This window comes from Coregonus lavaretus (genome assembly GCF_964263955.1).
Source record: "Coregonus lavaretus genome assembly, chromosome: 31".
In the NCBI taxonomy this organism is placed as follows: domain Eukaryota; kingdom Metazoa; phylum Chordata; class Actinopteri; order Salmoniformes; family Salmonidae; genus Coregonus; species Coregonus lavaretus.
In genome coordinates, this window is record NC_140018.1 from 31,181,113 (window position 1) to 31,205,154 (window position 24,042).

At 47.1% G+C, this 24,042-nt stretch overlaps 1 protein-coding gene across 2 annotated transcripts in view; it reads right to left on the bottom strand.

The window, feature by feature from the left end:
• Positions 1–304: 304 nt before the first annotated feature.
• Positions 305–24,042, bottom strand: part of LOC311106869 (arf-GAP with SH3 domain, ANK repeat and PH domain-containing protein 2-like) — a 58,402-nt gene continuing 34,664 nt past the window's right edge. Inside the window, exons 14-28 of one of the 2 annotated variants that reach the window (XM_084149257.1) lie at positions 20,191–20,357; positions 11,150–11,283; positions 10,691–10,785; positions 10,190–10,379; positions 6,859–6,944; positions 6,489–6,604; positions 6,310–6,377; positions 5,928–6,041; positions 5,392–5,677; positions 3,454–3,555; positions 2,986–3,262; positions 2,629–2,690; positions 1,758–1,837; positions 1,435–1,554; positions 305–1,294 (exon numbers count right to left, since the gene is read on the bottom strand). In XM_084149257.1, the coding sequence (XP_084005383.1) occupies positions 1,220–1,294; positions 1,435–1,554; positions 1,758–1,837; positions 2,629–2,690; positions 2,986–3,262; positions 3,454–3,555; positions 5,392–5,677; positions 5,928–6,041; positions 6,310–6,377; positions 6,489–6,604; positions 6,859–6,944; positions 10,190–10,379; positions 10,691–10,785; positions 11,150–11,283; positions 20,191–20,357 (1,972 nt within the window). In that variant the 3' untranslated portion in view covers positions 305–1,219. Of the gene's footprint in view, positions 1,295–1,434; positions 1,555–1,757; positions 1,841–2,628; positions 2,691–2,985; positions 3,263–3,453; positions 3,556–5,391; positions 5,678–5,927; positions 6,042–6,309; positions 6,378–6,488; positions 6,605–6,858; positions 6,945–10,189; positions 10,380–10,690; positions 10,786–11,149; positions 11,284–20,190; positions 20,358–24,042 lie in introns of both variants that reach the window. The other variant, XM_084149256.1, reaches the window with a different exon arrangement.

A 24,042-nucleotide genomic window follows, 5' to 3' on the forward strand; every position in this document is an offset into this window, starting at 1 on the left:
TCAGGTAGAAATATGTTATTTAGAACAAACAAGCTTCTCCAACATACAAAACACGAAATCATGTAGGCTGTATTTATGGCATTTCTATCTGCAACGTTCGAGAACGTTTGGCAACTGAACGTGGCCCTGATTTTAGGGCAGAGTTACCAGAGCACAATATAATCATAATGACATTGCTATAATCTGTCCTCCCCAAAATGACTCTTTCACTTATGGACGTCATTTAAAAAAAGTGGAGTGACTACTACAGATATGTCATAACAGATATGTCATAACAGAATGCATTGAAGACAAAACACACAATGAGCCATTTCACGTTTTAATGAATATCCATGGACATGTAAAGAACATACGGGAAGAGGATAGTGTAGGATGTACATTTCTTAAAATTTCATTTAGCTCAAATGTTACAGCTACAATATACATACAGAGTTACCCTGCAACCCTTTTGCCAGCATCATATATTCACAAATGCTCTCTTGATAAATTAGATTTATTTCAATGTTAGATTCAAACATATCAGTTTCCCATCAGCAGAAGCTGTCATGGGATGATCATGCTCAGTGACAAGTGTTTGTGATACACAGCAATGTTATGACTGATGTAATATGTAGACTTTGAGTGGTAGGACAATATGTTTATTGTTATACCAAGTTACACTTTCAATACCCATCTGAGTCGATAACACTATACCAATATTGAATTTGAAAGCCTCAAGTTTGACTGTACCCTCAAGGATGCACTATACTGTATGGACTTTAAATAAAACATAATCAAGCAGAATCTTGCTCCAGTTATTTCCAGTTGTCCCAGCAAACCAAGTATACTTTCTCAAAACTTAGCATGCGGGTAGAACAGTTTCCCCCATTTGCCTCTTATTTTGGTGAATGTTGTTAAATAGTTTTCCAGCATTGTAGATAAGAACATTCTATTGGCAGGTCAGAGGTCACCTAGTCATCGTCTTTGGCTGTTTGTATGCATGAGAATAACAACACCCACACACGTGATGTGCACGTCCCACACCTCTTTCACTCATAGACATTGTTTATGTCCCAAATTATACCCTATTCCCTATATAGTGCACTACTTTTGACCAGAGCCTTATGGGCCCTGGTCAAAAGTAGTTCACTACATATGGAATAGGGTGCCATTTGGGACTCAAACGTAGATAAACACAGCCTAGTAGTGAGTGACAGCTTCGGTCACACCATCAGCTGCATCAGTCAGGGATGAAGCACACGAATGTCGCAGGGAAGACTCCACTCCTGGTCGACTCCCCCTCGATATGTCCTACCTGCAACATACACAACAGGACAACAGTCAGTGGATCAGAAATATAAGGACACAGTCAGTGTATGTGTGTGTGTGTGCAATTTGTGTGTGTGTGCATGCATGATTGTGCGTGTAGGTGTGTGTTGCAGCTGTTGTACTTACCCACCACTCCTGGTCTTCCTCTCCATCCACTACGATCACCTCTCCCTCAGTGAACGTCAGCTCATCTGGGTTATCAGCTGAACATTTGTAGATGGCTTTCACCCTCTTGGGCCTCTGTTTCTAAGGGCCAAATAATAATGAGTAAGACAAGAAGACGTTAGTTAATGGTTTTGCAAGAGTTCAATCAGTCCTGATGGTAAATCTCAATACTGTAAATAAACCTGCTCATAATCAGTGTAAATATGATATTACTGTATTGGTATAATAGTCTGTGTGTTAGGTAGTGATTGCACGCCACTGATTGGCTGAGTTGAGGATCTCACAGGATGGTTAGCACGGGGCTTGGGTGTTGGAGGAGTTGGACCAGAGCTCTGAGGGGATCCAGTTACAGGTGCATTCTTTACTGCTAACACACAAGCAAAAAGACACATTGGGACATTTAATAATCAATTCATGGACATGACACATAAAATAGTAAGTAGTCTGGTCCCAGATCTGTTCGTGCTCTTATCAACTCCATTACTCTAACCAATTGAAAGAAAGAAAGCAGAAACAGACTGGCACCCAGACAAATAAAACAAAGCTATTTGAACCAGAGCAGGCTAGTTATTTGATATTGTACGCTGAGTGTACAAAACTTTAGGAACACCTTCCTAATATTGAGTTGCACCCCCTTTTGCCCTCAGAATAGCCTCAATTCGTTGGGTCATGGACTCTACAAGGTGTCGAAGGCATTCCACAGGGATGCTGGCCCATGTTAACTCTGATGCTTCCCACAGTTGTGTCAAGTTGGCTGGATGTCCTTTGGGTGGTGGACCATTCTTGATACACACAGGAAACTGTTGAGCGTGAAAAACCCAGCAGCGTTGCAGACACAAACCGGTGTGCCTGGCACCTACTACCATACTCCGTTCAAAGGCACTTAAATATTTTGTCTTGCCCATTCACCCTCTGAATGGCACACATACACAATCCATGTCTCAAGGCTTAGAAATCATTCTTTAACCTGTCTCCTCCCCTTCATTTACACTGATTGAAGTGGATTTAATAAGTGACATCAATAAGGGATCATAGCTTTCACCTGGATTCACCTGGTCAGTCTATGTCATGGAAAGAGCTGGTTTTCCTTATGTTTTGTACAATCAGTTTATACTAAAATTGTGTGAATGGTATTTGAGTGTGTGATGTGTTTACCGGATCTATTAGTGGGTCCAGCAGGCCTGCCGGGTGGTCCTTTAGGTGTGGGTTTATCTGAACTGAAACCACACACACATTAATTGTCTCAGTTAACTGATAATACATCTCATAATAAACCTACACACAAGATGTAATACAATTAAATGAGAACATTTTAACCTGCATTTTAAGTATTGAAAACATAATCCTTCCATGGTCAGCGGCCGTATCAAGCGTCTCAGAGTAGGAGTGCTGATCTAGAATCAGGTCCCCCCTATCCACGTAATCATATTCATTGTGATCTAAAAGACTAAACTGATCCTAAATCAGCACTCTTACTCTGAAATGCTTGATACACACTGCCCAAGTTCTTACCTAATGGGGGATTTAGGCGATTTGGGCCCTGCGGCTCTGCTTCTGGGATGGTGGGCGGGTACAGGAGGGGGCTGTGTGGGTTTGAAGGAGGGTGAAGGGGGCACTCTTGGCGGGACTGGTGGTAGTGGCAGTGGGAAGATGGGGGACACTGGAGGCCCAGGTAATACTGGAGGTAGTGGTGGTAGAGGAGCAGTCTTACAGCCTCTAGGCCCCATCACACTGGTCCTTTTACTCACCGGGGGAGGCAGAGCAGCAGGTGGAACAGCTGTGGGAAGCACTGGATGGAGACAAGGGAGTGATATCAATAAATCAATCAAATGTATTTAAAAAAAAGTTTAACATCGGCAGTTGTAACAAAGTGCTTATACAGCGCTTATATCTTGTTGTTGTGCCAGCAGTGCAGTACATCATGTGTGAGGGATAGGTTAGGAGCTAGTACCAACGGGTAATATAATGTAGTACACTTACCATTCATGGAGCTGTTACGCTCCAGGATGTGAGGGTTTGGGGGGTCTGAGCAGGACCTCTGTCTACCCAACACCTCCATAGGAGCCTGCTTCCACCCTGGGCCTGCAAGGTTACAGTCATAGGGTCAATCATTTATTTACAGTGCCTTTGGAAAGTTTTCAGACCCCTTGACTTTTCCCACATTTTGTTAGGTTACAGCCTTATTCTAAAATTGATTAAATAGTTAGTTTTTTACTCATCAATCTACACACAATACCCCATAATGACAAAGCAAAAACAGGTTTTTAGAAACTTTTGCTAATTTATTACAAATAAAAAAATAGAAATATCACATTTACATAAGTATTCAGACCCTTTACTCAGTACTTTGTTGAAGCACCTTTGGCAGCGATTACAGCCTCAAGTCTTCTTGGGTATGACGCTACAAGCTTAGCACACCTGTATTTGGGGAGTTTCTCCCATTCTTCTCTGCAGATCCTCTCAAGCTCTGTCAGGTTGGATGGGGAGCGTTGCTGTACAGCTACTTTCAGGTCTCTCCAGAGATGTTCGATCAGGTTTAGGTTCGGGCTCTGGCTGGGCCACTCAAGGACATTCAGAGACTTGTCCCGAAGCCACTCCTGCATTGTCTGTCTTGACTGTGTGCTTAGGGTCGTTGTCCTGTTGGAAGGTGAACCTTCGCCCCAGTCTGAGGTCCTGTGAGCTCTGGAGCAGGTTTTCATCAAGGATATCTCTGTACTTTGCTTCACTGTAGGGATTGTGCCAGGTTTCCTCCAGATGTGACGCTTGGCATTCAGGCCAAAGCGTTAAATCTTGGTTTAATCAGACCAGAGAATCTGGTTGGTGGTCTGAGAGTCTTTAGGTGCCGTTTGGTAAACTACAAGCGGGCTGTCATGTGCCTTTTACTGAGGAGTGGCTTCTGTCTGGCCACTCTACCATAAAGGCCTGATTGGTGGAGTGCTGCAGAGATGGTTGTCCTTCTGGAAGGTTCTCCCATCTCCACAGAGGAACTCTAGAGCTCTGTCAGAGTAACCATCGGGTTCTTGGTCACCTCCCTGACCAAGGCCCTTCTCCCCCGATTGCTCAGTTTGGCCGGGCGGCCAGCTCTAGGAAGAGTCTTGGTGGTTCCGAGCTTCTTCCATTTAAGAATGATGGAGGCCACTGTGTTCTTGGGGATCTTCAATGCTATAGACATTTTTTGGTACCCTTCCCCAGATCTGTGCCTCGACATAATCCTGTCTCGGAGCTCTACGGACAATTCCTTCGACCTCATGGCTTGGTTTTTGCTCTGACATGCACTGTCAACTGTGGGACCTTATATAGACAGGTGTGTGCCTTTCCAAATCATGTCCAATCAATTTAATTTACCACAGGTGGACTCCAATAAAGTTGTAGAAACATCAAGGATGATCAATGGAAACAGGATGCACCTGAGCTCATTTTCGAGTCTCATAGCAAAGGGTCTGAATACTTATATAAATAATTTCTGAAAACCTGTTTTTGCTTTGTTATTATGAGGTATTGTGTGTAGATTGCTGAGGATATAATTGTTTTTCTTCGAATAAGGCTGTAACGTAACAAAATGTGGAAAAAGTCAAGGGGTTTGAATACTTTCCGAAGGCACTGTATACTACAGTTTAGCATCTAATGTTTAGTTCACTATTCCAGCAACCATGTCAAGGACCTATAATCCATGACCTAGTGCAGGGCTGTTTAATTCTGGTCTTGGAGGGCCGAAACATTTCCGGTTTATATTTCTAACTTGGAGTTGATTGCACTCAGCTGGTGACGCAGGCCTGAATCAGGCCTTGATTAGGAGACTGAAAACCTAAAAAAGTGTTTTGGCCCACCAGGGCTGGAATTGAACAGCTCTGACCTACAGCATGATCTATGACCTATGCTCTATGACCTATGGCCTATGCACATTGCCAATGGACTGACCTTTGCTGGCGTTCCTGGGGGGCAGGGGTGGGATGTGTACCCCCAGTCCCCCTGCTACCCCTGGCATGCCGGGGGGAAGGGGGCTGAGGTCCAGGATGGTGCCGTAGGTCTCATTGTTCATCATCATGCTGGGGACATGGGCTCGCTGCTTGTCCCTGGCCAGGCTGGCTGCATTGCGGGCCAGGGAGGCCATGTTGAGACCACCAGGCACGGGACCCATGGGACTATTGCCTGGGACAAAACAGCTGAATGGACGCTCCTGCTCTGACCGTCTGTGAGGGATGGGCTGCGTATGGGGGATAAAGAGTGTAAGTAAGCTAGTGTAGTATAAGCTAGTATGCTGTTGATGTAATTTATTCTAGCTAGCGATGAGCACAACTGAGGTTGAAGTACTATAGTACTGACTCAAGTACTGACTCGTGTATAAAATAACTAAACTAATACAGCAGGCAGTTCAGGTTTCCCTGGTATGCCATAAAACCATGGTTAGAAGAATCTGTGAATTCTATAAGAGTTCTATATGAGTTTTGAGTCACCTTGTCCTCCATCTCATCTTCGCTCTCGTCCAGGTCGTCATCGTTGTTTTGGAGCCGCCACTCATATTCCACGTGCACATGGACGTTAAACTTCCCCGTCACAGCCTGGGTCAGCTGGACAGCACAAAGACAGTCAACCTTTACTATTACCCACGTTGATAAAATAGAACCCTGGACCATGCTCTAAGACAGTGGGATCATCATATTCCACGTAGGTGCCACACATCGGTGGTGGATGAGGTGAGTTTTCCCCTTACTTTGTAAAGTGCTTTGAGAACCTAGGTGGAAAAGCGCTCTATAAATCCAATCAATTATTATTAGTATATTGTTACAGTGGTCAAATCCATATGGCCTTTAGATTCCATTCAAAGACTGCACTCACCAGCTCCTCACACTGCTTATGTCTGAGGCGCTTGGCGATGTCCATTGGTGTTTCTCCTGCCTCGTTGGCTGCACACAGACAGACAAACCAATTTATGTGTTTCTATGGGACTTGAGTCCGGACTATAAAGGGAATATGGTGCCATTTGGGACAAGCCATGATACTAGCAGGGTACTTACCAATACTGACCGAGGCCCTGCCCCGCAGCAGCAGTTTCAGACACTCGCTGTTGTCTGTCAGGCAGCAGTAGTGCAGCGCCGTGCTCCCTTTGGCTGTCTGCCTATCCAGGTTCCCACTGACACAGACCAGACACACAACTGGGGTTAGGACATTCACCACAAGGGGGCAACACTTCGCTTCATCGACATCAACCAAGTAAATAAATATGTTTAATCTGAGAGAACAATTTCTGCTCATATCTACAAGTTTTTTTTTTTTTACCATTAAAATATTTTAGATGACTTCCCCCTCTTCACATTTGAGATGTTTGCTTCTGCTTTTAAGTTGTTTGTTTCTGCTTTTATGAGACATAAACCCTTAAATTAGTACCTGTTCTGGGCCAGGAAGTCCACAAAATGGAGGGAGTTGCGGTCCACCATTCGTACTGCTAGATGTAGTGCTGTCTCACCCGGTTCCTGAGAGCATGGACAAATATACTACATAACCAAAAGTATGTGGACACCTGCTCGTCGAACATCTCATTCCAAAATCATGGGCATTAATATGGAGTTGGTCCCCCCTTTGCTGCTATAACAGCCTCCACCCTTCTGGGAAGGCTTTCCACTAGATGTTGGTCACAAGATGTTGGGCGATTAGGCCTGGCTCGCAGTTGGCATTCCAATTCATCCCAAAGGTTTTCGATGGGTTTGAGGTCAGGGCTCTGTGCAGGCCAGTCAAGTTCTTCCACACCGACTTTGACAAACCGTTTCTGTATGGACCTCGCTTTGTGCACGGGGGCATAGTATTGCTGAAACAGGAAAGGGCCTTCCCCAAACTGTTGCCACAAAGCAAAGTTGGAAGCACAGAATCGTCTAGAATGTCATTGTATGCTGTAGCGTTAAGATTTCCCTTCACTGGAACTAAGGGGCCTAGCTCAAACCAAGAAAAACAGCCCCAGACCATTATTCCTCCTCCACCAAACTTTACAGTTGGCACTATGCATTCAGGCAGGTAGCGTTCTCCTGGCATCCGCCAAACCCAGATTCGTCCATCGGACTGCCAGATGGTGAAGCGTGATTCATCACTTTAGAATGCGTTTCCACTACTCCAGAGTCCAATGGTCGGCGAGCTTTACACCACTCCAGCTGACGCTTGGCATTGCGCATGGTGATCTTAAGCTTGTGTGTGGCTGCTCAGCCATGGAAACCCATTTCATGAAGCTCCCGACGAACAGTTCTTGTGCTGACGTTGCTTCCAGAAGCAGTTTGGAACTCGGTAGTGAGTATTGCACTGAAGACAGACGATTTTTACATGCTACACGCCCACAGCACTCAACGGTCCTGTTCTGCTTCACGGCTGAGAGCCGTTGTTGCTCCTTGACGTTTCCACTTCACAATAACAGCACATACAGTTTACCAGGACAGCTCTAGCAGGGCAGAAATGTGACAAACTGACTTGTTGGAAAGGTGGCATCCTATGAGGGTGCCACGTTATTTTCTTCAGTAAGGCCATTGTACTGCCAATGTTTGTCTATGGTGTTTGCATGGCTGTGTGCTCGATTTTATACACCTGTCAGCAACGGGTGTGGCTGAAATAGCCTAATCCACTAATTTGAATACTTTTGTATATACAGTCGGGAAGAAAAGTATTCAGTCAGCCACCAATTGTGCAAGTTCTCCCACTTAAAAAGATGAGAGAGGCCTGTAATTTTCATCATAGGTACACGTCAACTATGACAGACAAATTGAGAAAAGAAATTCCAGAAAACAACATTGTAGGATTTTTTATGAATTTATTTGCAAATTATGGTGGAAAATAAGTATTTGGTCACCTACAAACAAGCAAGATTTCTGGCTCTCACAGACCTGTAACTTCTTCTTTAAGAGGCTCCTCTGTCCTCTACTCGTTACCTGTATTAATAGCACCTGTTTGAACTTGTTATCAGTATAAAAGACACCTGTCCACAACCTCAAACAGTCACACTCCAAACTCCACTATGACCAAGACCAAAGAGCTGTCAAAGGACACCAGAAACAAAATTGTAGACCTGCACCAGGCTGGGAAGACTGAATGTGCAATAGGTAAGCAGCTTGGTTTGAAGAAATCAACTGTGGGAGCAATTATTAGGAAATGGAAGACATACAAGACCACTGATAATCTCCCTCGATCTGGGGCTCCACGCAAGATCTCACCCTGTGGGGTCAAAATGATCACAAGTGAGCAAAAATCCCAGAACCACACGGGGGGACCTAGTGAATGACCTGCAGAGAGCTGGGACCAAAGTAACAAAGCCTACCATCAGTAACACACTACGCCGCCAGGGACTCAAATCCTGCAGTGCCAGACGTGTCCCCCTGCTTAAGCCAGTACATGTCCAGGCCCGTCTGAAGTTTGCTAGAGTGCATTTGGATGATCCAGAAGAGGATTGGGAGAATGTCATATGGTCAGATGAAACCAAAATATAACTTTTTGGTAAAAACTCAACTCGTCGTGTTTGGAGGACAAAGAATGCTGAGTTGCATCCAAAGAACACCATACCTACTGTGAAGCATGGGGGTGGAAACATTATGCTTTGGGGCTGTTTTTCTGCAAAGGGACCAGGACGACTGATCCGTGTAAAGGAAAGAATGAATGGGGCCATGTATCGTGAGATTTTGAGTGAAAACCTCCTTCCATCAGCAAGGGCATTGAAGATGAAACGTGGCTGGGTCTTTCAGCATGACAATGATCCCAAACACACCACCCGGGCAACGAAGGAGTGGCTTCGTAAGAAGCATTTCAAGGTCCTGGAGTGGCCTAGCCAGTCTCCAGATCTCAACCCCATAGAAAATCTTTGGAGGGAGTTGAAAATCCGTGTTGCCCAGCGACAGCCCCAAAACATCACTGCTCTAGAGGAGATCTGCATGGAGGAATGGGCCAAAATACCAGCAACAGTGTGTGAAAACCTTGTGAAGACTTACAGAAAACGTTTGACCTGTGTCATTGCCAACAAAGGGTATATAACAAAGTATTGAGAAACTTTTGTTATTGACCAAATACTTATTTTTTTTTGGATTTCTTTTTGGAATTTTGTCTGTCATAGTTCACGTGTACCTATGATGAAAATTACAGGCCTCTCTCATCTTTTTAAGTGGGAGAACTTGCACAATTGGTGGCTGACTAAATACTTTTTCCCCCACTGTATAGTGTAGCAAAACGTGTATTACAGAAGCATACGTACATACCGGTAAAATATCTGTGTATGTTTCAATCAGAGGTATTAAAATATGACAAATCAGCAGAGTTTTTTAGTCCATGAGGGACTTCAACAAAGACTAATGTTTCTTCCATGTCAGTGTTAGAAGGCTGTCATGTGGGGGCGTGGTGCAGCAGTAATGGTAGAGACTGCCATGCACATATTTCCCACAGTGGCATGGGTACCAATCTCCCGACACTATACTTTTTACCTGCGTTCCCTCTACAAGGTAGCCTAGTGGTTAGAGCGTTGGGCCACTAACCGAAAGGTCGCTGGTTCGAATTCCTGATACGACTAGGTGAAAAATCTGTCGATGTGCACTTGTGCAAGGCACTTAACCCTAATTGCTCCTGTAAATCGCTCTGGATGAGAGCATCTGCTAAATTGTAAAATGTACAATCTGTCCCCCGCTTATCTTCCGGCTGTCTAAATAAATGTGAAAAAGAAATGAAAAAAAAAACAAGAAGGCAATGTGATTCATCTCACATGCTCATTGGCCAGCGGTATGGTCTCCATCAGGTCCTCTCCTTCAGCGTAAACCTGGATGAGGGAGAGAATGTTTTGGGTCTTCACCGCCTCACAAAGGACGTGCAGCCTGGACTCCGCGTCCGCACACTTCCTCTGAACAAACTTCTTCTCTGTGTACTTGGCTGTGATGTAGTCCTTCCGCGTCTGCCTGAGGGAGACAAGAGCCCAGACAGACAGATGATGAACTACCAAGAGACAGGAAATCTGAGTTTAAGGCCAAGTCCCAAATGGCACCCTATCCCCTATATAGTGCACTGATTTTGACCAGGGTCCCCGTCAAAAGTAGTGCACTATATAGGGAATAAGGTTCCATTTGGGATGGACCCTAAAACATTCAGGACTATACATAGTATAACAAGAAGTTAAATGTATTGAATGTATTCAGTCAGTGTTGTTCCTGTTATGGTGTTGAAGGAGGGAGAGAAGGGGGTGTGGTTTGCCCGACTGTCTGTCACTCACATGTCACTTGAGGGGTTGGGTTTGGTCACGCCCTGTGCAGACAGGTCCGCTTCCATGATCTCATTGAAACCTACATTGCCCACATTCTTAGCCAGCTGGGGAAGACCAGGTAGCGCACACGTAAATATGGTATCTATTCAGACCCTATTAATCTAGCCTGGTTCCAGATCTGTTTGTGCTGTATAGCCAATGACCATAGGAGTTGGCAAGACAGCACAAACAGATCTGGGACCAGGCTACTACTAATCCTACAAAAATAGTACAACAGCTTATACAATCAGAGCTGGGTTCAAATACTATTTGAAATAATCAAAACTGCTTGATTGAGCTTCCCTGGCATCTACCCATCTGGCACTCCAGGCAGGCTAAAGCAAAACAAATAAAATATGTAAAACATTTAAAATAGTATTTTAACCCATGTTTGTATACAATGCAACCATAAAAGCCTGTGATATTTACCAGGAGGTCTGCGGTTCCCAGGACGTCCAGTGTGAGAGACTGTATTCTAGAATAGTGGACGCCCATCTCCCTGTGGATTCCAGAACACTCGATGCAGATGAGCACTCCCAGGTTAGTGGAGAGCCAGGTGGGCTCTGAAGACAGAGATAGAGGATATTATCAGTGTTCAGACTAGTGTGCTGTGGCCTGGGGTGGTCTGGCGGTTGCTGCCACTGCCTTCGGAGCACACATGTATGCAAGTGCTGGCGTAGAGTTGAATCCAGCCCTTGACCTGGCACACCATTTCTCCTCTTTAAAAATGTACTTGAAAATCCTTAAAAAACTATATTTAAAAAAGACTAGTGTGCTTCCACTATAAGTTCTCACATGAAATAGTTGTACCGTTAAATAAAGTTCCACTCCTAAGAGTGAGCTGTAGTATATTGATGCACTATTTTCATTGTCCTATCAGTATAAATTCAACACATGGGATATATACAGTACCAGTCAAAAGTGAGGACACATCTACTCATTCAATTTTATTTTTTATTTTTACTATTTTCTACATTGTAGTATAATAGTGAAGACATCAAAACTATGAAATAACACACATGGAATCATGTAGTAACCAAAAAAGTGTTAAACAAATCAAAATACACTGCTCAAAAAAATTAAGGGAACACTTAAACAACACAATGTAACTCCAAGTCAATCACACTTCTGTGAAATCAAACTGTCCACTTAGGAAGCAACACTGATTGACAATACATTTCACATGCTGTTGTGCAAATGGAATAGACAACAGGTGGAAATTATAGGCAATTAGCAAGACACCCCCAATAAAGAAGTGGTTCTGCAGGTGGTGACCACAGACCACTTCTCAGTTCCTATACTTCTTGGCTGATGTTTTGGTCACTTTTGAATGCTGGCGGTGCTTTCACTCTAGTGGTAGCATGAGACAGAGTCTACAACCCACACAAGTGGCTCAGGTAGTGCAGCTCATCCAGGATGGCACATCAATGCGAGCTGTGGTAAGAAGGTTTGCTGTGTCTGTCAGCGTAGTGTCCAGAGCATGGAGGCGCTACCAGGAGACAGGCCAGTACATCAGGAGACGTGGAGGAGGCCGCAGGAGGGCAACAACCCAGCAGCAGGACCGCTACCTTCGCCTTTGTGCAAGGAGGAGCAGGAGGAGGACTGCCAGAGCCCTGCAAAATGACCTCCAGCAGGCCACAAATGTGCATGTGTCTGCTCAAACGGTCAGAAACAGACTCCATCAGGGTGGTATGAGGGCCCGACGTCCACAGGTGGGGGTTGTGCTTACAGCCCAACACCGTGCAGGACGTTTGGCATTTGCCAGAGAACACCAAGATTGGCAAATTCGCCACTGGCGCCCTGTGCTCTTCACAGATGAAAGCAGGTTCACACTGAGCACATGTGACAGATGTGACAGAGTCTGGAGACGCCGTGGAGAACGTTCTGCTGCCTGCAACATCCTCCAGCATGACCGGTTTGGCGGTGGGTCAGTCATGGTGTGGAGTGGCATTTCTTTGGGGGGCCGCACAGCCCTCCATGTGCTCGCCAGAGGTAGCCTGACTGCCATTAGGTACCGAGATGAGATCCTCAGACCCCTTGTGAGACCATATGCTGGTGCGGTTGACCCTGGGTTCCTCCTAATGCAAGACAATGCTAGACCTCATGTGGCTGGAGTGTGTCAGCAGTTCCTGCAAGAGGAAGGCATTGATGCTATGGACCGCCAGTTCCCCAGACCTGAATCCAATTGAGCACATCTGGGACATCATGTCTCGCTCCATCCACCAACGCCACGTTGCACCACAGACTGTCCAGGAGTTGGCGGATGCTTTAGTCCAGGTCTGGGAGGAGATCCCTCAGGAGACCATCCGCCACCTCATCAGGAGCATGCCCAGGCGTTGTAGGGAGGTCATACAGGCACGTGGAGGCCACACACTACTGAGCCTCATTTTGACTTGTTTTAAGGACATTACATCAAAGTTGGATCAGCCTGTAGTGTGGTTTTCCACTTTAATTTTGAGGGTGACTCCAAATCCAGACCTCCATGGGTTGATACATTTGATTTCCATTGATAATTTTTGTGTGATTTTGTTGTCAGCACATTCAACTAAGTAAAGAAAAAAGTATTTAATAAGATTATTTCATTCATTCAGATCTAGGATGTGTTTGTCACGGTTTCTGCCGAGGCTGCTCCTTCTCCTTGTTCGGGCAGGCTTCGGCGGTCGTCGTCCCCGGAGTACTAGCTGCCACCGTTCGTTGTTTCTGTGTTCGTTTGGTTTGGTCTGTTTTGGTACACCTGTTTCTCATTTTGTCTTGATTATGTGTCCTTTAAGTTCTCGTTGTTTCTGTCTTGTGGTTGTGTGTAGTTGTTCATTTGTCAGCAGGTGTTTCCATGTCTAGTTTGTGCTCTATTGCTGTAGAGAGTCCGCACTATTGTGCGTGTTAAGTGTATTACGCTGAGTGCGTTATTTTTCTTGTGCCTCCGGCTCTGTTTGTAGCCGTTCATTCTGTGGACTTTATTAAAGTATTTTTGGACTACTTCTGCATCCTGCATCTGATTTCCACACCACCCCTACGCCAGCTCTGACAGAACTACACACCACTCATGGAATCAGCAGGAGCAGCAGCAGCGACCGAGTCATGGGAGGAGCGCGTCCGCGGACAGGATGACAGGATAGCTCAAATCACCAACGCTCTGCAGGGAGTAATGAATACCCTGCATCGCCTGGAGACCAGTTGGGCACCCACGCCTCCTCCCACATTACCACCAGCACCGGTCAGTCCCTTTGTCCATGCTCCGGAACCCAGTGGGAATCGGCTCTCGCTCCCGAGGGCGTATGATGGTACCGCTGCCGGGTGTCAAGGATTCCTCCTACAAGTTGAACTCTACCTCGCCACCGTACACCCGGTGCCCTCGGGACACGAGAGCGTTTCCGCCCTCATCTCCTGTCTCACCGGCAAGGCGTTGGAGTGGGCCAACGCCGAATGGAGGAGAATAGACCCCGCGACGAGCACCTATGCGGAGTTCTCCCATCGCTTCAGGGCTGTATTCGACCATCCACCTGAGGGGAAGGCGGCGGGAGAACGTCTATTCTACCTCCGACAGGGGAAGAGGAGCGCCCAGGAGTTTGCACTGGAGTTCCGGACTCTAGCGGCAGACGCAGGGTGGAATGAGCGGGCCCTCATAGACCACTTCCGCTGCAGCCTACGGGAGGACGTCCGTCGTGAGTTGGCCTGCAGGGACACCACCCTCACGTTTGACCAGTTTGTCGACATGGCCATTCGCCTAGACACCCTACTGGCCACCCGCGTACGTCCTGAGTGGGGGTCGTCCATTCCACCCTCCAGCACCTCTGAGCCTAGTTCTATGGAGCTCGGGGGTGCTGGCGCTAGAGAGGAGAGGAGAAGGAGCCCTAGGGGGACCAACCCCTGTACCAACTGTGGCCGTGGAGGACACACTGCGGCCAGGTGCTGGGGGGGTCTCCTAGGGGACGAGACGGCAGGCCACTTACTGGGGAGTCCTTCCAGGTGAGTAGGTGCCCCACTTACCCAGAGCGCTCTGTTGTGCACCTAACCATACCTGTTTGCTTCCCACAGGTTGCACCTCGTTCCCAGCATAAGGCGCTAGTAGATTCAGGCACAGATGGGAATTTTATAGATCGGAGATTTTGTGCAGAGTTAGGGATTCCCCTCCTTCCTGTCAACAAACCTTTCCCTGTACATGCTCTAGATAGCCGTCCGTTGGGATCGGGGTTGATTAGGGAGGTCACAGCTCCACTTAGGATGGGGACGCAGGAGGGTCATGAGGAGACTATACAGCTATATCTTATTGACTCTCCTGCGTATCCGGTGGTGCTGGGGCTTCCCTGGTTGATTACCCATAATCCATCTATTTCGTGGCAACAGAGGGCTCTTAAGGAGTGGTCTGCCCAGTGTGTAGGGCGATGTCTGGGCGTTTCCGTAGGGGCGACCTCGGTGGAGAGTCCAAACCAAGTGCCCGCATTGCACATTCCCCCCGAGTATGAGGATTTAGCACTGGTGTTTAGTAAGGCGAAGGCGACGCAGTTGCCACCACATAGACAGGGGGATTGTGCGATAGACCTCCAGGTAGGAGCTGCGCTTCCGCGGAGCCATGTGTATCCTTTGTCTCAAGAGGAGAAGAGAGCTATGGAGACTTACATAGCCGAGTCTCTGAGACAGGGATACATACGGCCCTCCACTTCCCCTGCGTCCTCTAGTTTCTTTTTTGTGAAGAAAAAGGATGGAGGTTTGCGCCCGTGTATTGATTACCGCAGTCTCAATCAGATTACTGTGAAATACAGTTATCCACTCCCTCTGATTGCGAGTCTTTACACGGGCGCGGTTCTTCACAAAATTGGACCTCAGGAGCGCATACAACTTGGTGCATATTAGGGAGGGTGACGAATGGAAGACAGCATTTAGTACCACCTCGGGTCATTACGAGTATCTCGTCATGCCATACGGGTTAATGAATGCTCCTTCAGTCTTCCAATCCTTCGTAGATGAGATCTTCCGGGATATGCAGGGGCAAGGAGTGGTCGTGTACATTGACGACATTCTGGTGTATTCTTCTACCCGAGCCGAGCATGTAGCCCTGGTGCGCCGAGTGTTGAGGAGATTGTTGGAGCATGACCTATATGTCAAGGCAGAGAAATGTCTGTTTTTCCAGGAGTCTGTCTCCTTTTTGGGTTATCAGTTGTCTGCGTCAGGGGTAAAGATGGAGGTTGACCGTGTGTCGGCCGTGCGTAATTGGCAAACTCCAACCACTGTTAAAGAGGTGCAGCGGTTCTTGGGCTTTGCGAATTACTACAGGAGGTTTATCCGGGGTTTTGGACAGGTGGCAGCTCCCATAACGTCTCTTCTAAAGGGAGGTCCGGTGCGCTTGCAGTGGTCTGCTGAGGCTGATAGGGCTTTTGGGAGACTGAAGGACCTGTTTACCTCGGCGCCGGTGCTGGCGCATCCGGATCCCGCGCTACCATTCCAGGTCGAAGGTAGACGCGTCAGAAGCCGGTATAGGGGCCGTGCTCTCGCAACGGTCTGGCACGCCCCTGAAACTCCGCCCCTGTGCCTTTTACTCTAAAAAGCTCAGTCCGGCGGAGCGAAATTATGACGTGGGGGACAGGGAGCTGCTAGCCGTGGTCCAGGCCCTAAAGGTGTGGAGGCATTGGCTTGAGGGGGCTCAACACCCTTTCCTCATTTTGACTGACCACCGAAACCTGGAGTACATCCGGGCAGCTAGGAGACTGAACCCTCGCCAGGCTAGGTGGAACATGCTTCTGGCCCAGTTCGTTTTTAAGATCACGTACATCCCTGGGTCCCAGAACGGTAAGGCAGATGCCCTGTCCCGGCGGTATGACACGGAGGAGAGGTCCGTTGAGCCCACACCCATACTCCTGCCGTCTTGCCTGGTGGCACCGGTGGTGTGGGAGGTCGATTCCGAAATCGAGCGGGCGTTGCGTACCGATCCTAGCCCTCCACAGTGTCCTGTGGGTCGGACGTACGTTCCGCTCGAGGTTCGGGATCGACTTATATATTGGGCTCACACGTCACCCTCCTCTGGACATCCAGGGATTGGCCGGACGGTGCACTGCCTTAGCACTAAGTACTGGTGGCCAACGTTAGCCAGGGATGTGAGGGTTTAGCTACAACCCCTGCCCGTTCCACAACGACCCTGGTCTCACCTCTCGGTTGATTTTGTTACTGACCTTCCCCCCTCCCAGGGAAATACCACCATCCTGGTCGTTGTGGATCGGTTCTCGAAGGCCTGTCGTCTCCTTCCCATGCCGGGTCTCCCCACTGCCCTACAGACCGCTGAGGCACTATTCACTCACGTCTTCCGGCATTACGGGGTACCCGAGGATATAGTGTCTGATCGAGGCCCCCAGTTCACCTCTCGAGTCTGGAGAGCGTTCATGGAGCGCTTGGGGGTCTCGGTGAGCCTTACCTCGGGGTACCACCCGGAGAGCAATGGGCAGGTTGAACGGGTAAACCAGGATGTGGGTAGGTTTCTGAGGTCGTATTGCCAGGGCCGGCCGGAGGAGTGGGCGAGGTATGTTCCCTGGGCCGAGATGGCCCAGAACTCCCTTCGCCACTCCTCCACCAGACTCACTCCTTTCCAATGTGTACTAGGGTACCAGCCGGCTCTGGCACCTTGGCATCAGAGCCAGATCGAGGCTCCTGCGGTGGATGAGTGGGTGCGGCGCTCAGAGGAGACATGGAACGCTGCTCACGTACATCTGCAGCGGGCCATCCGTCGACACAAGGCGAGCGCCGATCTCCACCGCAGTGAGGGACCGGTGTACGCACCGGGAGATCGAGTCTGGCTCTCGACCAGAAACCTGCCCCTCCGCCTGCCCTGCCGGAAGCTGGGTCGGCGGTTTGTGGGGCCTTTTAAAGTCCTGAGGAGGTTGAACGAGGTGTGTTACAGATTACAACTTCCTATTGATTATAAGAATATTAACCCCTCGTTCCATGTGTCTCTCCTCAGGCCGGTGGTAGCTGGTCCACTCCAGGACTGTGAGATAGCAGAGACTCCTCCGCCCCCACATCGAGGGGGCTCCGGCGTACACAGTTCGGTCCATCCTGGATTCGAGACGCCGGATGGGGGGTCTCCAATATCTCGTGGAGTGGGAGGGGTACGGTCCGGAGGAGCGGTGCTGGGTGCCGAGGAGAGATGTCTTAGACCCGTCCCTTCTGACTGAGTTCCATCGTGGTCATCCCACGCGCCCTGCTCCGCGTCCTCCTGGTCGTCCCCGAGGCCGGGGTCGGCGCACGGCTGGAGCCACGCGTCAAGGGGGGGGTACTGTCACGGTTTCTGCCGAGGCTGCTCCTTCTCCTTGTTCGGGCAGGCTTCGGCGGTCGTCGTCCCCGGAGTACTAGCTGCCACCGTTCGTTGTTTCTGTGTTCGTTTGGTTTGGTCTGTTTTGGTACACCTGTTTCTCATTTTGTCTTGATTATGTGTCCTTTAAGTTCTCGTTGTTTCTGTCTTGTGGTTGTGTGTAGTTGTTCATTTGTCAGCAGGTGTTTCCATGTCTAGTTTGTGCTCTATTGCTGTAGAGAGTCCGCACTATTGTGCGTGTTTAGTGTATTACGCTGAGTGCGTTATTTTTCTTGTGCCTCCGGCTCTGTTTGTAGCCGTTCATTCTGTGGACTTTATTAAAGTATTTTTGGACTACTTCTGCATCCTGCATCTGATTTCCACACCACCCCTACGCCAGCTCTGACAGTGTTGTTTAAGTGTTCCCTTAATTTTTTTTAGCAGTGTATATTTTAGATTTTAGATTATTCAAAGTAGCCACCCAGCCTTGGTGACAGCTTTGCACACTCTTCGCATTCTCTCAACCAGCTTCACCTGGAATGCTTTTCCAACAGTCTTGAAGGAGTTCCTACATATGCTGAGCACTTGTTGGCTGCTTTTCCTTCAATCTGCGGTCCAACTCATCCAAATTCATCTCAATTGGGTTGAAGTCAGGTGATTGTGGAGGCCAGGTCATCTGAAGCAGTACTCCATCACTCTCCTTCTTGGTCTGATAGCCCTTACACAGCCTGGAGGTGTGTTTTGGGTCATTGTCCTGTTGAAAAACAAATGATAGTCCCACTAAGCGCAAACCAGATGGGATGGCGTATTGCTGCAGAATGCTGTGGTAGCCATGCTGGTTAAGTGTGCCTTGAATTCTAAATAAATCACAGACAGTGTCACCAGCAAAGCACCCCCCACACCATCACACCTCCTCCTCCATGCTTTACGGTGTGAACCACACATGCAGAGATCATCCGTTCACCTACTCTGCGTCTCACAAAGACACAGCGGTTGGAACCAAAAATCTCACATTTGGACTCATCAGACCAAAGGACAGATTTCCACCGGTCTAATGTCCATTGCTCGTGTTTCTTGGCCCAAGCAAGTCTCTTCTTCTTATTGGTGTCCTTTAGTAGTGGTTTCTTTGCAGCAATTTGACCATGAAGGCCTGATTCACGCAGTCTCCTCTGAACAGTTGATGTTGAGATGTGTCTGTTACTTGAATTGGGCTGCAATTTCTGAGGCTGGTAACTCTAATGCACTTATCCTCTGCAGCAGAGGTAACTTTGGGTCTTCCTTTCCTGTGGCGCTCCTCATGAGAGCCAGTTTCATCATAGTGCTTGATAGTTTTTGCGACTGCACTTGAAGAAACGTTCAAAGTTCTTGAAATGTTCCGGACTGACTGACCTTCATGTCTTAAAGTAATGATGGACTGTAGTTTCTCTTTGCTTATTTGAGCTGTTCCTGCCATAATATGGACTTGGTCTTTTACCAAATAGGGCTATCTTCTGTATACCACCCCTATCTTGTCACAACACAACTGATTGGCTCAAAAACATTAAGAAGGAAATAAATTCCACAAATGAACTTTTAACAAGGCACACCTGCTAATTGAAAGGCATTCCAGGTGACTACCTCATGAAGCTGGTTGAGAGAATGCCAAGAGTGTGCAAAGCTGTCATCAAGGCAAAGGGTGGCTACTTTGAAGAATCTTAAATCTAAAATATATTTTGCTTTTTTTAACACTTTTTTGGTTACTACATGATTCCATATGTGTTATTTCATAGTTTTGATGTCTTCACTATTATTCTACAATGTAGAAAATTGTAAAAATAAAGAAAAACCCTTGAATGAGAAGGTGTGCCAAACGTTTGACTGGTACTGTAGGCACAGTAGGATTTCAATAACATCTGACCGAAACAGCCAACCCTTTTTCTTCGGTATTTGAGGAACTAGTCTGACCTAACAAAGACTCCTAAGAATGTGTGTGAGCGCATGCAGTGCAGCACATAGAAAAAATAACATGTCAATTGTCAAACCAAGCAAGGTTGTACGTTCAGCCTTGTAAATTACGGAAACCATGTCAGCCCCTCACACATTCACATACTGTATGTACAAGACTGTGTTCATTTTGATATAATACCCGTCTGGGAGGAAGACCACAATAATTTCTTGCTGCCTTTTCCCAGAATGCTCTCTGTGTGTCACTCACTGGGCGCTTCACAGTCGCAGCAGACGTCGTTGCCGCTCATCCTCTTGACCTCGCTGACGATGGCCTTGGTCAGCTCCTGCACTATGTTGTTCTCCCCTCTGTCCTGGTCTCCTTTGAAGGCATCGTTTAGGGCCTCCTCCTTACTGTTCTGCAGGACTGAGATCCATCTGAAAACACAGGCAGGGTCAGCCGAGAGAACCAGTGAGCTTGGAGGGCAAAGTGTGCGTTCTAAATGGCACCCTATTCCATTTACATTTTAGTCATTTAGCAGACGCTCTTATCCAGAGCGACTTACAGTTAGTGAATACATATTTTTATTTTTATTGTTTTTATACTGCCCCCCCGTGGGAATCAAACCCACAACCCTGGCGTTGCAAACACCATGCTCTATCAACTGAGCTACATCCCTGCCGGCCATTCCCTCCCCTACCCTGGACGACGCTGGGCCAATTGTGCGCCGCCCATGAGTCTCCCGGTCGCGGCCGGCTGCGACAGAGCCTGGATTCGAACCAGGATCTCTAGTGGCACAGTTAGCACTGCGATGCAGTGCCTTAGACCACTGCGCCACTCAGGAGCTTTGACCAGAGTCAAGTGCACTATATAGGGAATAGGGTGCCATTTGGAATCCATACAACGTCAAAGAGGGTCTGAGAAGAGACCAATTAAATGTACCCCCTGTATCATATAGACACATAATGAAGGGCACCAAGTTATTTTAATTTTGGAAATCTTTTCCAAAGTATTCCCATAATAGACAGATATACTATATATACAAAAGTATGTGGACACCCCTTCAAATGAGAGGATTTGGCTATTTTTAGCCACACCCGTTGCTGACAGGTGTATAGAATCAAGCACACAGCCATGCAATCTCCATAGACAAACATTGGCCGTAGAATAGCCTTACTGAAGAGCTCAGTGACTTTCAATGTGGCACCGTCATAGGATGCCACCTTTCCAACAAGTCAGTTCATCAAATTTCTGCTCTGCTAGAGCTGCCCCGGTCAACTGTAAGTGCTGTTATTGTGAAGTGGAAACGTCTAGGAGCAACAGCAACTCAGCCCGAAGTGGTAGGCCACACAAGGCCACAGAACGGGACCGCCGAGTGCTGAAGCACGTAGCGCGTAAACATCGTCTGTCCTCAGTTTCAACACTCACCACCGAGTTCCAAACTGCCTCTGGAAGCAACGTCAGCACAATAACTGTTTGTCAGGAGCTTCATAAAATGGGTTTCCATGGCCAAGCAGCCGCACACAAGCCTAAGATCACCATGCGCAAAGCCAAGCGTCGGCTGGAGTGGTGTAAAGCTCGCCGCCATTGGACTCTGGAGCAGTGACGAATCTGGGTTTGGCGGATGCCAGGAGAACGCTACCTGCCCCAATGCATAGTGCCAACTGTAAAGTTTGGTGGAGGAGGAATAATAGTCTGGGGCTGTTTTTCATGGTTTAGGCTAGGCCCCTTAGTTCCAGTGAAGGGAAATCTTAACACTACAGAATACAATTAAATTCTAGACGATTCTGTGCTTCAGTTTGGGGAAGGCCCTTTCCTGTTTCAGCATGAAAATGCCCCCTGTGCACAAATCGAGGTCCATACAGAAACGGCTTGTCGGGATCGGTGTGGAGGAACTTGACTGGCCTGCACAGAGCCCTGACCTCAACTCCATCGAACACCTTTGGGATGAATTGGAACACTGACTGCAAGCCAGGCCTAATCGCCAAACATCAGTCCCCGCAGCTATGTTCCAACATGTAGTGGAAAGCCTTCCCAGAAGAGTGGAGGCTGTTATAGCGGCAAAGGGAGGGACCAACTCCATATTAATGCCCATGATTTTGGAATGAGATGTTCAATTAGCAGGTGTCCACATACTTTTGGTCATGTAGTGTATATGTGATCGTATACACATTTTAAATGATGATGTGTTGGTCAAATATTATGTCTGTTTGGGCTTCTTGCGGTCAATTTGTAGTCTACATATGATTTGTAATTATGTTCCGGCCTCCATCCACTCAAGAAAGAAATCGGCCCCTGGCTGAATCTAGTTGTTGATCCCTGATATAGGGTGTCCAATCAAAAGCACATATTTTAACCTATGTTAATTCCTCTGAGAAAACCAATGGTCCAAACCTCATGTGTCTATCATAATCCGTTCAAAAGCTGTTGGAGTTTGTAGCTTTGTAGGATGGCCAAAATTAGGGTGACTAAATCAATGGAGGCCAGAGAAAACAATAGGTAAAACAATCTGGAAAATAGCATTGCATCAGCTGACAGGCTCACCGTTAAACTCATCATCTTTCTTCTCAAATTCGGAGGACATACAGTTGAAGTCGGAAGTTTACATACACCTTAGCCAAATACATTTAAACTCAGTTTTTCACAATTCCTGACATTTAATCCTAGTAAAAATTCCCTGTCTTAGGTCAGTTAGGATGATTTATTTCAGCTTTTCTTTCTTTTATCACATTCCCAGTGGGTCAGAAGTTTACATACACTCAATTAGTATTTGGTAGCATTGCCTTTAAATTGTTTAACTTGGGTCAAACGTTTCGGGTAGCCTTCCACAAGCTTCCCACAATAAGTTGGGTGAATTTTGGCCCATTCCTCCTGACAGAGCTGGTGTAACTGAGTCAGGTTTGTAGGCCTCCTTGCTCGCACACACTTTTTCTGCCCACAAATTTTCTATAGGATTGAGGTCAGGGCTTTGTGATGGCCTCTCCAATACCTTTACTTTGTTGTCCTTAAGCCATTTTGCCACAACTCTGGAAGTATGCTTGGGGTCATTGTCCATTTGGAAGACCCATTTGCGACCAAGCTTTAACTTCCTGACTGATGTCTTGAGATGTTGCTTCAATATATCCACATAATTTTCCTTCCTCATGATGCCATCTATTTTGTGAAGTGCACCAGTCCCTTCTGCAGCAAAGCACCCCCACAGCATGATGCTGCCAACCCCGTGCTTCACAGTTGGGATGGTGTTCTTCGGCTTGCAAGCGTCCCCCCTTTTCCTCCAAACATAACGATGGTCATTATGGCCAAACAGTTCTATTTTTGTTTCATCAGACCAGAGGACATTTCTCCAAAAAGTACGATCTTTGTCCCCATGTGCAGTTGCAAACCGTAGTCTGGCTTTTTTTTATGGCGGTTTTGGAGCAGTGGCTTCTTCCTTGCTGAGCGGCCTTTCAGGTTATGTCGATATAGGACTCGTTTTACTGTGGATATAGATACTTTTATACCTGCTTCCTCCAGCATCTTCACAAGGTCCTTTGCTGTTGTTCTGGGATTGATTTGCACTTTTCGCACCAAAGTACGTTCATCTCTAGGAGACAGAACGCGTCTCCTTCCTGAGCGGTATGATGGCTGCATGGTCCCATGGTGTTTATACTTGCGTACTATTGTTTGTACAGATGAACGTGGTACCTTCAGGCATTTGGAAATTGCTCCAAAGGATGGACCAGACTTGTGGAGGTCTACAATTTGGCTGATTTCTTTTGATTTTCCCATGATGTCAAGCAAAGAGGGACTGAGTTTGAAGGTAGGCCTTGACATACATACACAGATACACCTCCAATTGACTCAAATGATGTCAATTAGCCTATCAGAAGCTTCTAAAGCCATGACATCATTTTCTGGAATTTTCCAAGCTGTTTAAAGGCACAGTCAACTTAGTGTATGTAAACTTCTGACCCACTGGAATTGTGATACAGTGAATTATAAGTGAAATAATCTGTCTGTAAACAATTGTTGGAAAAATTACTTGTGTCATGCACAAAGTAGATGTCCTAACCAACTTGCCAAAACTATAGTTTGTTAACAAGCCATTTGTGGAGTGGTTGAAAAATGAGTTTTAATGACTCC